Here is a 14,803-nt window from a genome sequence, read left to right on the forward strand (position 1 = left end):
GAAGGCTCGGACCCGATAACTCTGACTGGATTAATGCCCTTAGCTTGATCTAGTAACAAGTTTTAAGACAAAGAAAGTAAATGAAAAATAATACTGAATATTAATAAGGCTTTTTCTAGCAAATAAATGTATGTTTAGTAGCAATTCTGTATCTGCTCCTCAGGTCTCCATGGAGAGAGCCTGATGAAGAGAAATTGGCTACAATCTGAAAATGAGAAACTGTCTAAGAGATAATGATCTCTGAAAGCATTCAGGTGTTTTCCCAGCTGGGAGTGCTATAAAGAAGCACAGGCTGCATCACATTTGTTAGTATGGATAACCTTTCTTTTATGTTAACTCAAGTGTGAGTGTGGCTCTCAGTTTGGGACATTTGCTCTATTAGGAGGATAAAACTTAAATATTTGATGATGTACATAGTTATGTCAGTTAGTATTAAATTAATAGGTTTTCTGGAGTATTGGGAGTGTTTTTTGAGGACTTCCAATACAACAAAAAGTTTTATAAGATATGACATAGGCTCATCAAATGGATATGACAAGAAACAACTGTATAAAAGTTCAACCTGCCAAACAGTGTATGCATGTGACCAAAAGCTGAAACCAGACATTTAGTAAAAAGCTATTATACATAAAAGGTGGGTATAATAACTTAATAAAATTATTCTTTCTGTAATGTCTTTAAATGTCAATGGTCTCAGATAAATACAAAAAAGAAAGAGTAGTGAACTATATTAAAAAGTGTAGAATGCAAATGTTACAGAAATCATATTTGTGAAAAAATAAACATGTAAATTTGATAAAGGTTTTCAGGATGGTTATTCAATGGAATACCTGAGACAAAGGAACAGAGGTGTACTTGTATTAATTGCAAGAGGTGCTCCAATAGTGATAGAGAATAAAAAAGATAGCAATGGTAGATATGTAGTATTAACGGGCTATACTGGCAAGGGAGGATGATTACATAGGCATATATTTATAGTCCACCTAAAACTGCTGTAATGGAGCTTAAGAAAATTCTGGGAGAACCAGCTTTCAGCAAGGAATACTGCTTACAGGTGGGGATGGGGATTTGATTTGCAGCAGTAAATATGTGTCTTGGGGGCCCAGAAGGGAAAATATAACAAAGGGGGGTAGACTTTTGAAGAAATTTATGAAAATAATTGGCATGGAAAATGTGAATTCAGTACTAAGAGTTTGGGCAGAATTTATATATTATTGCCAAAGACACAAAAAATGGGCTAGGCTAGACAGAATTTACATTTCACAGTAACATGTGCATTTAATTGAAGGTCTTGATATGTACCCAATCACTATTTCAGATCATTTGTTGATTATAACTAAAATAAAAACTCAGGGTAAGGAAATAAAAGTGAGACGTAGGCTCTGTCCTATTTGCCTGCTGAAAACAGAGGAATTTAATGAATGGGTAATGGAAATTAACTCAGGAGCTATTAGAGAAGACAGAAATTTCTTCTGAAAATACAGCTAGTGAGTATGATAAATTAAAGTGAAGTTTAAAAAGAGTGTGTAAATAAAAGAAAGAGATGGTTAAGAAGTAACAAGAATTATTTTGAGGGACTGACAAATATTAAAGTACTGCAGAACAGGAGGAATCTCACAGAACAAGAGGAGTAGTAACTGCAGAATGCTAAACAGAAAATAAGGTATTACCTCAACAATATGCATGAGTTTACAAAGTATTTCACTATTCTTTTTTATATTTATCCAAGACCAATGACTGTTTTTGATAATGGTAGAGCACACAAACGTTTAGCACAATGACTCAGGATTGTCACAAAGCTTTGGAAGCCTATAACAAGGAACTTAACAAGATAACCTGTAGAGGTATTAGGAATATTTTGGAAACTCTATGAAAGTCTGTATAAAGCAGAAAAATATGGAAATCAAGAAAAGGTACAAATGGAAATGTTTATGGAAGAATTAAATATGCCAAGGTTAGAGGGAGAAAAGGCTCAATTACTAACAGGTTAGGAGGAGATGAGACACAAATGGTTATGTATAACCAGTCTACAGGAAAGTCTCCAGGAATGGTATTCCTGTGGAAGTTTGGAAGCTAGAAGGGAAAAAATGATAAAGAACTGAAAGGTTTTGTTTGGCAGCATTTTAAGAGGAGGAGTAGTACTAACATCCTGGAAGAAAGCGGCAATTGCTACAATACCTAAAGAGGTAAATATCCATCAGATCCCTGCTTCATACAGGTCCACTTCAATACTAAAACATGGTCATAAACTTTTTATGTCTATAATGGCTAAAACAATGGCAATAGTGATGCCAAAATTAACAAATATGGATCAATTTGGTTTTGCGGAGGGGAGCCAAACATTTCACAATATTAGCAGAACACTTTTGATTAAGAGGTAAGCAGAAGCTAAGAAAATACCACTGTTGTTGCTAGGTCTTGAAGCAGAGAAAGCATTTGACAGTAAGCTGGGACTTTATGAGTAGAGAAATGGTAGCATCTGCATTCCCTGATAAAATTTTAAGATTGATTAGGAGGATATACAAGGGCTCGGAGGTGTAAGTCAAAGTGGGTGGGATCCTCTCCGATAATCTCTGCTTGAGCAAAGGAACCAGGCATAGGTGTCCTTTCTCCCCTTTATTATTTGCATTACATTTAGAAACACTGGCAAAGAAAGTAAGAGACTCAAATTCAAGGATATAATTGGTATGTTAGTCAAGAAAAGCTAGCTCTATTTGCAGATGACATTATTTTATACCTCAAAAAAAAGGAAGGGGCGTTACAGCGCTGTGGAACATATTAAGACAGTTTCAAATCTTTTGGGATACAAAATTAATGAAGCTAAAACAAAGTCAATAGTGGTAAACTATGTACCCATATATGGATTGGTTCAGCAATATCCATACTTATGGGGGCATGATATATGCATATATAATAAAGTATTTACAACTATGGAATAAAAATGATTCTGGTGTGGCAGCTAAGGATATTTGGGAAGAAACTAAATAAAAGATAATACAAAAACCAAGAAAATGGAAGCTCTGTTATATGGATAGCAACATTAAGATACAGACAGTTAAAATGTTTTTATTCCCTTTAGTCTTATACACAGGTCAGGCATATTTTTATCAACCAGAGAAGAAGTTGTGGATAGCAATTAATAAAGAGCTGAAGGATTTTATCTGGGAGAGGAATACAAGTGGGAGTATGCATATTCTTCCAACAGAACAGGGCGGATTGTGATTACCAGATTTGAAGGGGTATTTTAAAGCAGAACAGTTAAAGCTACTATACAAAGCACAAGCAGCAAAATATAATTCAATGTGGAAAGAGATGATGATGAACAGTGGGGGGGGGGGGGGGGGCTCAAGATACAAGTAGACACTGGGATTTTGGATGCAGACCTTTAAGGAGAATAACAATAATCACACAGAATATTATATTCATAAAGTAGCAGAAAGTATACCAAGAATTAAGCTAACACAGGAATGGAGAAAGGAGATTCTGACAACAAAGATGACTGCAATTAGGGATACAGACCAGGCAAGACAGGGTTAGAATTTATGGTAGAAAACTGGCAACAGAACCAATGTATTGGGAACAATCAACTAGGGAGGGAAAAGTAATACAATGGGAAGACACCAATAACTTACAGTATATGAACTGCAGGTTAGAGACTGCCTTCTCTATCAAGAACTAATATCAGAGTAAAGGCAAAGAGAAAGAAATAGGAGAATCCTAAACAAAAGACCAGCACTGGTAGAGTTTTTAGTAGAATCTAGAACAGAAGTTGCCATTAAAAAAAGGAATAATTAGTACAACATATAAAATATTGCATGATAACTGTAAGACTCAATCAATGGAGGTTAGAAAGGATTGGGAAGGAAGGTTAGATAAGCAATCCACACAGAAACAATGGGGGGATATACGTATGTCTCCCAAATATACAATAAAGTCCAGAAGATTTGGGATCTTTGCTTAGAAATGTTTACATAGGTATTTTTATACCCTAAGTAGATTCCAAAGAATTTTCCTCAGGTAAACAGCAAATGTTGTCGGTGTGATAGGGAAGAAAGCTGTAACTGGGAACATATTTTCTTGGAGTGTAATAAGTTGGCAGACTTTAAAGATTCCCTGCAGACTGCTCTGTTGGAGATGCTGGCTAAGCAAATTGGTGTATATAATTAGTGATTTTTTTTGAGCTATGATACTGAATCGGAATTGCCAAGACATAGTAAGGTCTTGAGTCAAATTATGATAGCTGCCAAACAAAAAGCAATTACTAGAAAATGGAAATCAAAGTCTTAGCCAACTTTACTACAAGTAGCGAAGACAGTAACAGAGATAAAACTGGAATTTTGATCTTTAGAAAAGGGTAGGCGCAAATTACATAGCAAAAAATGGGAAGTAAGGGATCAATACATGCAGAAGAGGAACGTGGTTTAAAAGAATGCAGGCATTAAATGAGCTCTATGTAATGGTTGACTGACAAAAACTGGACGTATAATGTTTGCAGCTACAGCTGTCTCGGCAGGGTTTCTAATGTATGTTTACAACTGAGATTGTGTCAGTATGGTTTATTTCCATTTATATAAATGTAACATTGCCTTTGTCATACATGATCATTTAATAAAGATGTTTCCTGTTTAAAAAAAAACTCTCAAGATTGCTTTTGTTGATAAATATAAGTGCTCAGCAATGAGAAATAAAAATGTTAACTAATTAGCAGATGTATGAAAGAATCAAATTTCACTCAGAACACAACTGGTCAACTGACTGCACCTACAGAATTCTTGCCTTCCAATGAGAGCATTTGTTAATGAAAAACAGGTAACTTTGCAAATATAAGACCCTACCCTTTTGCATATGTTTTAAAACCTGTTACAGAGTAGTTTAACAAAAACGTTGGGAAATATCATGGTTGTAATTAAGGAAATTATTCTTTTGAGCTGGAATATAGCATATAAATTGCTAAGATTAATGTCTTACTAAGTTTAATACTACTGACTGCCAGAAAAGCTACTAGAAAATGAAAATCAAAATGTAAACCAGCTGCAACTGAAGTATTTAATATTTTAAATGACGTAAGAACTGTAGATGAGATGTTTAGAAAAGGCAATAAGCAAAGGTCATAAAATAAATGGAATTTGTGGCAACAATACATGCAGAATAACGTTCACAAGGAGGAGTGAAGCTTAAATGAAGTCAAGAAATAAACTTATATAATGTTGGAGTAAATGAAAATTGTTAAACAGAAAACAAGTATATATACTGCATGACTACAACAATGGAAACTTGCTACAGTTTTGTTTTCTTCTGATGCATGAAAACTATGTTAGCATTTAAAATGTTATGATTTATTAATAGTGTTTACAAAAGGATGTGCTAAATAATTATGAGCTCTGCTACTTTGCTAGATGTACAAGTCCTCTTACAATACTTGTACAATAATCTCTCTTCCTGATACACAATGAGTATCCAAATTCATAGGTACAGCTAGGCTAGCAGGATTAGACTTTAGTCTGAAACAAATTTAATAGTTCTCCCTGTCAAATATGTAGAAGACATCAGCTGTTCAATGAAATGATGGCTGACAGGATCTCATGACAAACGACTGTGCAACTTAAATGCTAAATGTCCTGTTACATTGACTCCTTGTGAAGAACTAATGGCAACCCTGCCACCGAATATAGTCTATATGTTGTTACCCAGTCTGCTTCAGTAAATAATCCAAAAAATGGGTTCAGGCACCTAGCCATCGTGACATTTCCCTGTGGTACATCTGGTTGGGGACACATGACTGAAATGACATTCAGCGGCAGAAAAATACAAACAAAAGAATGCAATGCCACGCCCACAGCTTCAACAACCAACTGCACAAGGGGGAAATAATGTCCATGGCACACAAGGCAACATAAGACAGAAGACAGTATGGCAGGCATCAACAGCAGGCTAGCCAAGGGGCATGTCAGTGGAAGTAAAAATGCAGTGCACAATTGGCAGCACGTTTATAAGTGGTTCATGTGAACCACTACCCCTTTTCACAGTATCTACAGAACATTAGGTAAAATGCATACTGGAACCTAAATGCAGGACATTTGCCATGCTGTAGCACACTTCTACAAGTTGCAGTTACATAAGATGTACTGTACACTGAGCACAACACTCATTAGTTCTTCTGCCCCATGCACTTGGCTATTAAAGCTGTGGGCAAGGCAATGTGTGCTTCTCTTTGCCCACAGGGAATTCACAAAAAGTCATATTTCTCTGCAGCTAAATGTCACTTTAGCCATGTGTCCCCAACCAAATGTACACCACAGGGAAATGTTTTGCTACCTAGGTGCCTGACCCCCCCCCCCAAAGAAAACAACCTTGGCAACAACAACATAGAGAGTATATGTGCTATTGTCCTGGGTATGGATCTCCAACCTCTACACCCTATCTAGACTGCTCATTGTTCACTTACAAAGCCCCCTCCCTCCATGAACAAGCATCTCCAAATGCCCCTCTAGCCACAGTAACTACCTTTGACATAAAGTATTATTGTTCACATACACACACAATTTTCAGGGAAGGATGTTGAATTCTCTAGTTCCCCACATCTTTGGTCCTGGTTGTACAACTTTGCAGGGAATTCCAGTTACCCGTTGGCTCTTATTTTGCCATTTGATAGCTCTTTCACTGGCAGGCAGCCAAAGCAGTCTAGAATTTGTGGCTTTACAGTGTTATTCTCAGTGTAAATGGTTCCACTTCTCTTGAGCTAAGCAACACTGGATAAATACACTTGTGATTATTAAATACTAGCCACAAACATAATTAAAATGGATTTTACTTAAAAAAATAAGAAAACAGCCCAAATACAGAATAAAATATGGTTTACCATCAAAATATTGATTGCACATAGTCAAATATGCACATCATCGACCAATTTATGAGAAATCCATACTGTCAACTTTTCAGAATGCAGGAAAAAAAAAGTCATTTCCAACCCCTCTACCCCTAAAAACAAGTGCTAACATGGGTCAAAAATGGGGTGGGGTATGGATATCAGTGTTGAACATTTTCAGCAGTTGAAGTTCAGACTTCACGCAAGTGGTGGCGACGATATGTAATCAACATGTTGATGGCAAACCATAAAATATAATACATGGGTTGGCACACAAAGAAAAGTAAAACAAAATGTAGTAAAAAAAAAAAGAGTGCATACAGAAAAAAAATCAAACTCCACCTACCCAAGTTTCCTAGGTAGTTACTACAAGTTCTGGAACTTAAAGTAGCTAATGTTTTCACAGATAGGATGTTTCAACAGCAAACCCACATTCAGCATTTCAGTAAATCACAATTATATAGCCCACGACCTTCTGCGACTTAAATGTTCCCATGGAGACTGGTCATAAACCAACTAGACCCACACCCAACACAACAGTCAGACATTATCAAAATACCTTCACATCTGTTTCTTCTTAAAGTGAATCCCAGATGGCCCTTAAAAATTCCAATGACCATTACATTTCAATGCTGTTTTACCCTTGACTATTACCTTAGAAGACGGTGCCATCCTGCCTGAAAACTTGCCACTCACTCTGTCATTTTACATCCAACCACACAAGAATTACTAGGAGAACATACATTGCAAATATACATGCCAGAAATGGGGAAAAACACAGAAAAGAATTTATTCTGCTTCATTCAGTCTGGCATATGTACATTTCATAGACATTTACTTTTAGCCTGGCATACAGAGTAATATGTATGTATCAAGTGGTCTTCACCATGTTACATACAGGGATTCTGAAGTACTTCCGCCTTATATGCAATGATTGATACTTATGCATATGGACAAAGAAATACAAATGGCTACTACTTCTACCAGTCAAACGAAATGCAAATACCTTGGAGCTACCATTTCCCCAAGAGTTGAAGACAATCCTCTGTGAAAATCCTCATTGACTGCAGATATGGCACCACTGTCGGTATCAACAATTCCAACACCTAACTCATGAAGAATAGGAGTCTGGAAGGCTACTCTGGGCCGTTCAGGTGGAATTCTCTCTTGAACATGAGGCCTGTCTTCATGTAGTTTGCCAACATTCTCAAGGACCCGTCCTGCAGGGTGCTGAAAACTATTCTGATCTTGGATTTTAGTCTGACGATTTATAGCACCAAACTGCTTTAGTCTATCAGGCTGAAAAAAAATCAGTATATATTTAAGAAAATATATTCATAAAGTAAAGAAAGTGCAGTACTGTCATTAAGCACAACATTTAATAAGCTCTAAAATTAATCAAAAGGCATGACTAAACACAAAAGTAGTATTTCACATTTTAACTCAATGTGTCTATCTAAATGACCGTCTTTATGCCAGACAGAATTCTGCTTTGTTTTATGGAACTATTATCTGTCAGCTTCACAAGTTACAGCTTTATAAACATTTAAGTACAAACTGTGCCTAGTAGATGAACATTTACAAAAAACACTCTTACAATTCCTCAAACTGTCACACTGCTATAAAACCAGTGCTGATAGCGCATTAACACAGCAACCAAATTTTCACTGCAATGCCAGTAATGTACATTTGGAAATATGTCTAGATACTAGAAGTTTGGACAGGGAAATGAGACTAAGCATCCAAATGTTGTTCTTTACAAGTGAGAAGGATGGACTTACTCATTAAACAAAAGGGCTCTGATAAAAAAGGACAACAACTCACTTGCACAAGTATATTACACTGCAAGTTTGGGTGGGTGGGTCGGTGAAGGTACCGTTATCACTGTACATCATCTCTCTCCTCCTCTTAAGCAAATTACTACCCCTCACAAAATGAAACCTAAAATAATTGGATCATTACCTGGAACTCCACCTCAGTTAGCTCTCATCTCAACAGTAACAGAGGCCATTGATTTGCATTTGAGTTCAGTAATTCCTTGCAGGTAACTACAGCTACAGAACAACAGCACACACACATCCAAAAGTTTCTGTGTAAACAGTCTCACTATACTGTAATGCATCTGCCTAAACAAGGCAAAGTCACATTATATCCTACACGCATTGCACCTATTAGATTTTACATCCCTCCTGTTACGTTTAATGCCTGCATTAACAAGCACTGGATACACACGTAGACTACAAACAAGGGGCATCACTTGAGAAATATTAACTTTGGAGGTACACATTTACAGAGTACATATACAGAAATAAAAATGTTTAAAAATGTACTGTAACTTAATATCTTGGTGACTCAATCCTTGCTATCACAGCATGCAACAAAATAATTCGACTGTACTTGAGGATCCAAAGAGGAGAGATTCCATGGCGTTTCCTCTCTCTTTTACTTTTTAACTGTTTCTTGGAAAGGGGGAACCAAACAAATTACTGTCAAGGTGAGTCCATTAAGTGCATAGTGACTTCTGATAAAGCCTCAGTTCCAAGCAAGACTTGTACTATTTGTGCCTGCTACTTTGCCCATAGTACAGTAATCACATTAACATTTTTGATCATACTTTTGAATTTTAAAATCTTAAAACAGTTTTAGTAAACTTTACAAGCTCCTCCTTCAAACTTACCAGAATTACTGATGAAACACCCTTTTACTTGTTTGAGAATGTCACCTTGACATTTGATAATGTACATAAGGTAGTTTATAAGTGTACACTTTTTAGCCAAACTTCTCTAGAAGTTATTCTCCTTATCTTTAGAACATGGTGCAGTGGTAGTGTTGCTGCCTCACAGCAAGAGGTTTTCCCGTTCAATTCTTGGCTGGAGCGCCATCTGTGTGGAGTCTGCATGTCCTCCCCGCGGTCGAGTGGCGTTCGAAAGACATGCAGAGAATGGGCGTGCCTTCGCTGAAGGTTGGACGTCGAGCTGGCACCCGTAAAAAAAAATAAATCTACTGCCAATCATTAGTGGACAGGAATCCCGCTGTGGTGACCTCTAACCGTGAAAAGCAGAAAGAAGATGGTGATTAGATCATGTACTAAAGCCCAAAGCCTTAGTACTCTCCTTGAAGCATTCATGCACACTACTGCAGGTTTCACAAAAGGGTACTTACAGTAGTCCTAAACTTTAGGGTGTCTGCCTGGTTTCTTTGGGGTGTCTGAAAATAAAAATCTAGGGATGTGGACTCAGACATCCTCAAAAGCCTAAAAAAACATGATTGCACTTCAGTGGGCCCAAGTTACTTAATCACTAGAAGGTCCCAATGCCTTCCATCGCATTAAGTTTAGTCTGTTCAAAGGAGGTGACTTTTGGAGGCCAGTCTGATAATCCTTTCTATTGCTGTTATACATGAGAGAAGAGCTGCATGAAGTAGGCCTGGTCTACTTTATCCCATTCAGAAATTGAGAAGTTAAATGGGGGCATCTCTATTTCAGATTTTTGTAGAGTAGTAGTCCCAAACACTGAAGCTTCATAAGCTTCCAGGATGATTCAGTTAAGAAACCACACCCTCCTTGTGAAGTCTGTGATAATCACTGGTTGCAGAAACTAGGGCCAATGCCTGCATGGAGAAAGAACTGCCCTTGGATATCTGTTCTCACAAGAAAATACCATACAAACCATGCAGTAGAGTAGAAATGCTAATAGTAGGCAGGTCCTCCATAGCCTCCGGTACCAGTTTGGGAGAGATGCCATTTGTGTCCAGCAGTTGGCAGAGAGGTTAAGATTGCAAGCTTTGTTTCCATGGTAGAAGGGTTTGATTCCCTCAGCACTCATTTCCCTTCTGTGTTGCTTTAAGTAAATCTCTTAAACAGACATTGCTCCTGCATAAATTTTGTAAACAGGGCTAGATTTATCTGAAATTGCACCCTAGGTGAAGTAGGAGTATGGCACCCCTTAAGCCCCCCCCCCACACCATAATCATGACACACCCCACTGTGAGCCATACCCACAGATAGGTCACTCCCCATGAAAACCACTCCAGTTATTTCCTTCAGTTTTTAAATGCACGAAACCTGTATCAGTTTTTGCATTACCAAGCATTTCCCAAACATTATGAGGTCCAAAATTAATACCAGATTTCACCGGACAAGTAATAAGATCCAAAATCAGAGCCAACTGAGACACACACACACAACCCTCTTAGTGAAAGAAATCTGGACAAAGTCTAACATAAAAAGGGACAGACTATAAATATTGCTCTCATGAACTTAGAAAATTGCTAGAATAACAGGATTTGTGTTAGTATGCATTTATCTAAAGGATCTAATGTCTAAAACTCAAACATCCGTCATTATTTAGCAACTACAATCCCTTTTATGAGGAACACACAAATATGGGACAAAAATCTGGACAGTCTGCAAAAACCTGATCAGTTGAGGGGTATGACTGTTTACAGTAAGAAGTAACCTCAGTCTTAGTTCTGTCTCATTTTCAGTTTCTTCTTAAAATAGTGTCTTTAGTTTAAGGCAAAAAATAATGTGTGGGTAGATGGGCGAGTCTGCTTGTACATGTGAGTGTGATCAAAGGGACAGCTATACTTTCCAAAAAGTCTTACAGTGGGCTTACCCATGAACAAATACATAAGAAGTTATGTACTCACCATAACGTTCTATCTGAGTAGGTATCTTCATTTGTCTGCAACCTTTGGGATACGGATCCGATCTCGGATCCGAGCCGGCAACTTTTACCACAGCATAGATCCGAGCTCCTAGCTCCTCCCTTTACCTATAATCCCCTGCCAACCCTGACTGACCTCAGATCAAGTTTGCCCGATATAACCATTGTTACTGTGCCCCGGAAGGGGCTTATCCAAGACAGATCCTATAGGTCAGGGGGAAGGAGGGGGGGATGGTTGCAGACAAATGAAGATACCTACTCAGATGGAACGTTATGGTGAGTACATAACTTCTTCATCTGAAGTAGGAACTTCATTTGTCAGCAACCTTTGGGACAGAGTCCCCAGCTACCTGAATCCTGAGTGGCCTTTATGGACGAATATTCCGGAGCACTGCAGAGCCAAAGGATGCCCTACACCTCTGGAGACAACATCCAGTTTGTAATGGCTGATAAAGGTATGAGATGAGGCCCAAGTGGCTGCGGAACAAATATCATCTAAGGAAACCCTAGATTTAAAAGCTGCCGAAGTAGCGACGGCCCTAGTAGAATGAGCTCGGACTCCCTGAGGTGCAGGCCTTCCCGAACTCTGATACGCTAAGAGGATACAACTAGCTATCCACCGTGATAGTGTAACTTTAGAAATTGACTTGCCTAAACTTGTTTTGGCAAAGGAGACAAACAACTGGTCAGATTGCCTATGACCAGCAGTTCGATGAATATAAAAGCGTAATTGTCTGTGCACATCCAAGGAATGCAGTTTGTACTCTCCTTTGTTCTGGCAATTGGGAAGGAACACGGGAAGATTAATAGATTGATTAATATTAGCTTCCGAAGATACCTTAGGCAGAAAGGACGGATTGATCCTGAGGTAAACTCTATCTTGATGGAAGGCTAAGTATGGTGGTTTAACACACAGAGCCTGAAGCTCAGAGACCCCTTTTAGCTGAAGTAATGGCCACCAAGAAGGCAGTCTTCCAAGAGAGGTATTTAAGATCAACCGTAGCTGCCGGCTCGAAAGGGGGGCATGTCAAGGCCTGGAGAACCAAAGATAAATCCCATGGGGGTACTACCTCCCTGACCGGGGGTCTGAGAAGGAAGGTACCCTTGAGGAAAGCTTTACAAAGCTTGGAAGTAATTAGAGGGCCCAATTCATGCCCTACATGATAATTCGAAATCGCTGCTAGTTGTACCTTGACTGTAGAGCAGCTAGCCCCTTGATGAAAAAGGGTAGTCAGAAAATCCAAAACCGATGTAAGAGGCGCCGTGAAAGGATCTAAGTAATGGTGCTCCGCCCAGATGGAGAAACGTTTCCACTTACTTCGATAGACTCTTTTGGTGGAAGGTTTATGTGCTGCTACTAGGATGGCTTTGACTGGTGAGGAGATTCCGTGAGTCCTTATCAGGAGTGGAACTGGAGCAACCAAGCAGTCAGCTTGAGGTTGACCAGGTTGGGGGTCGGAAGACCCAGAGGGTGAGTAATGAGATCCGGAAGAGGATCCAGAATCCAGGGTGGATGAATCAGTTGAGACCACAGGTACGGGAACCACGTTTGACGAGGCCAGAATGGGGCAATGAGGATCATTTTGCTCCCCAGCCGACTGGCTTTCTGTAAGAGTTTTAGCATCATGGGCAATGGAGGGTAAGCGTAAAGGAGACCGGGAGGCCAAGCATGTACTAGAGAGTCTCTCAGGGACTCCCCCTGAGGGGGGATTAGAGCGAAGTAACTGTTGCATTTGGTATTTGAAGGAGAGGCAAAAAGATCGCAACAGGGTTGCCCCCATTGGGCAAATATTTGTTTCGCTACTAGAGGATTGAGAGACCATTAAATGCGGGTCAGAATCGAACGACTGAGCCTGTCTGCTAGGATGTTGGACCATCCCGGAATGTGCGTTGCAATGAGAAAGCGGTTGGTGGATATCGCCCATTCCCACAGTCTGATGGCCTCACGACAAAGAGGATAAGACCTGGTTCCCCCCTGGTTTGTTGATGTACCAGACAACAGACATGTTGTCCGTTTGTACTGCAATCGTCCCAATCGGAAGAAGGCTGTGAAGTGCCTGCAACGTCAAAAGCACCGCCCTCATCTCTAGGACATTGATATGCAAGGAGGCCTCCGTGTCGTTCCACGTGCCTTGGACCGTTCTGCCTGAATAGTGCCCCCCCACACCCCAGGCGAGAGGCGTCCATGGTCACTGTGGCGACGGGGGAAGGCATCGAGAATGGTCATCCCGTGTGGAGACTCCGGGACTAGAGCCACCACATGAGCGACCCTCTGCAAGCCCTGCTTAGGGGAATAGGATGGGACAGGGGGTTGCGAGACAGGGACCATTATACCTGGAGGGTCCACTGCAGGACCCTCATATTTAGACGGGCTAGGGGCAGCAGAGGAATAGCTGCCGCCATGGACCCTAGAGCCCTCAAGATCAATTCTGCCGGTGGAGCAGGAAGTCGGAGAATGGCCTGGACATGCAACCTCAGGTTCTGAAGCCGATCGGGAGTCAGGAAGGCAAGCATTATTTTGGAATCCAATCTCGCCCCTATGAAATCTATTACCTGTGTAGGGACGAGAGAGGATTTAACCATGTTGATAGTCAACCCTAGACGTGGAGCAAGGTTGAGGAAATAATCCCTGCCTGAACAGAGCAGATGCCTTGTTGGGGCGATGAGGAGCCAGTCGTTGAGGTACGGAAAGACCTGAATTCCCTGAAGCCTCAGGTGGGCCGCTATAACCACCAAGACTTTGGTGAACACCCTGGGGGCTGAGGTGAGACCGAAGGGAAGGACCCTGAACTGAAAGTGACTGGCTCCCAGCCGGAAGCGGAGGAACCTCCTGGAGCGTCTGTCCACCAGAATGTGGTAGTACGCATCCTTGAGGTCTATCGAGCACATCCAGTCATTCTCCCGTAATAGGGGGAGAATAGATTGTAGAGTGACCATTCGGAACTTTTCTTTGGGTACTGCCAGGTTCAGGAGAGAGAGAGAGATCGAGAATGGATCTCAAGTCCTCCGTCTTTTTTGGCACCAGAAAGAACCTGGAGTAAAACCCCGATCCGAAATGATCTGGGGGGACGGGTTGGATGGCTCTTTTTTGCAAAAGCTGCTGAATTTCTGTAGCAGCCGCCTCCCTTTGATTGGGTGGTACGTCGGGGAGGCTTCTGGTTTTGGGGGTTACAATAAAGGGAATTAGGTAGCCTCTGGATATGATACGAAGCACCCAGCGATCTGTTGTTATGGACTCTCACATTGCTAGGTGCTTCGAAAGACGCCCCCC

The 14,803-nt window shown here is 40.2% G+C and overlaps 1 protein-coding gene across 1 annotated transcript in view; it reads right to left on the reverse strand.

Annotated features, from left to right (window-relative positions):
- CSPP1 (centrosome and spindle pole associated protein 1) overlaps positions 1-14,803 on the reverse strand; it is a 2,775,649-nt gene that overhangs the window by 1,821,668 nt on the left and 939,178 nt on the right. The window contains exon 8 of the mRNA XM_044066267.1: positions 7,872-8,164. Coding sequence (XP_043922202.1) covers positions 7,872-8,164 — 293 coding nt within the window. The remainder of the gene's footprint in view (positions 1-7,871; positions 8,165-14,803) is intronic.

This window comes from Protopterus annectens, chromosome 3.part1, assembly GCF_019279795.1.
Source record: "Protopterus annectens isolate FY-2018-M chromosome 3.part1, PAN1.0, whole genome shotgun sequence".
Taxonomy (NCBI): domain Eukaryota; kingdom Metazoa; phylum Chordata; order Ceratodontiformes; family Protopteridae; genus Protopterus; species Protopterus annectens.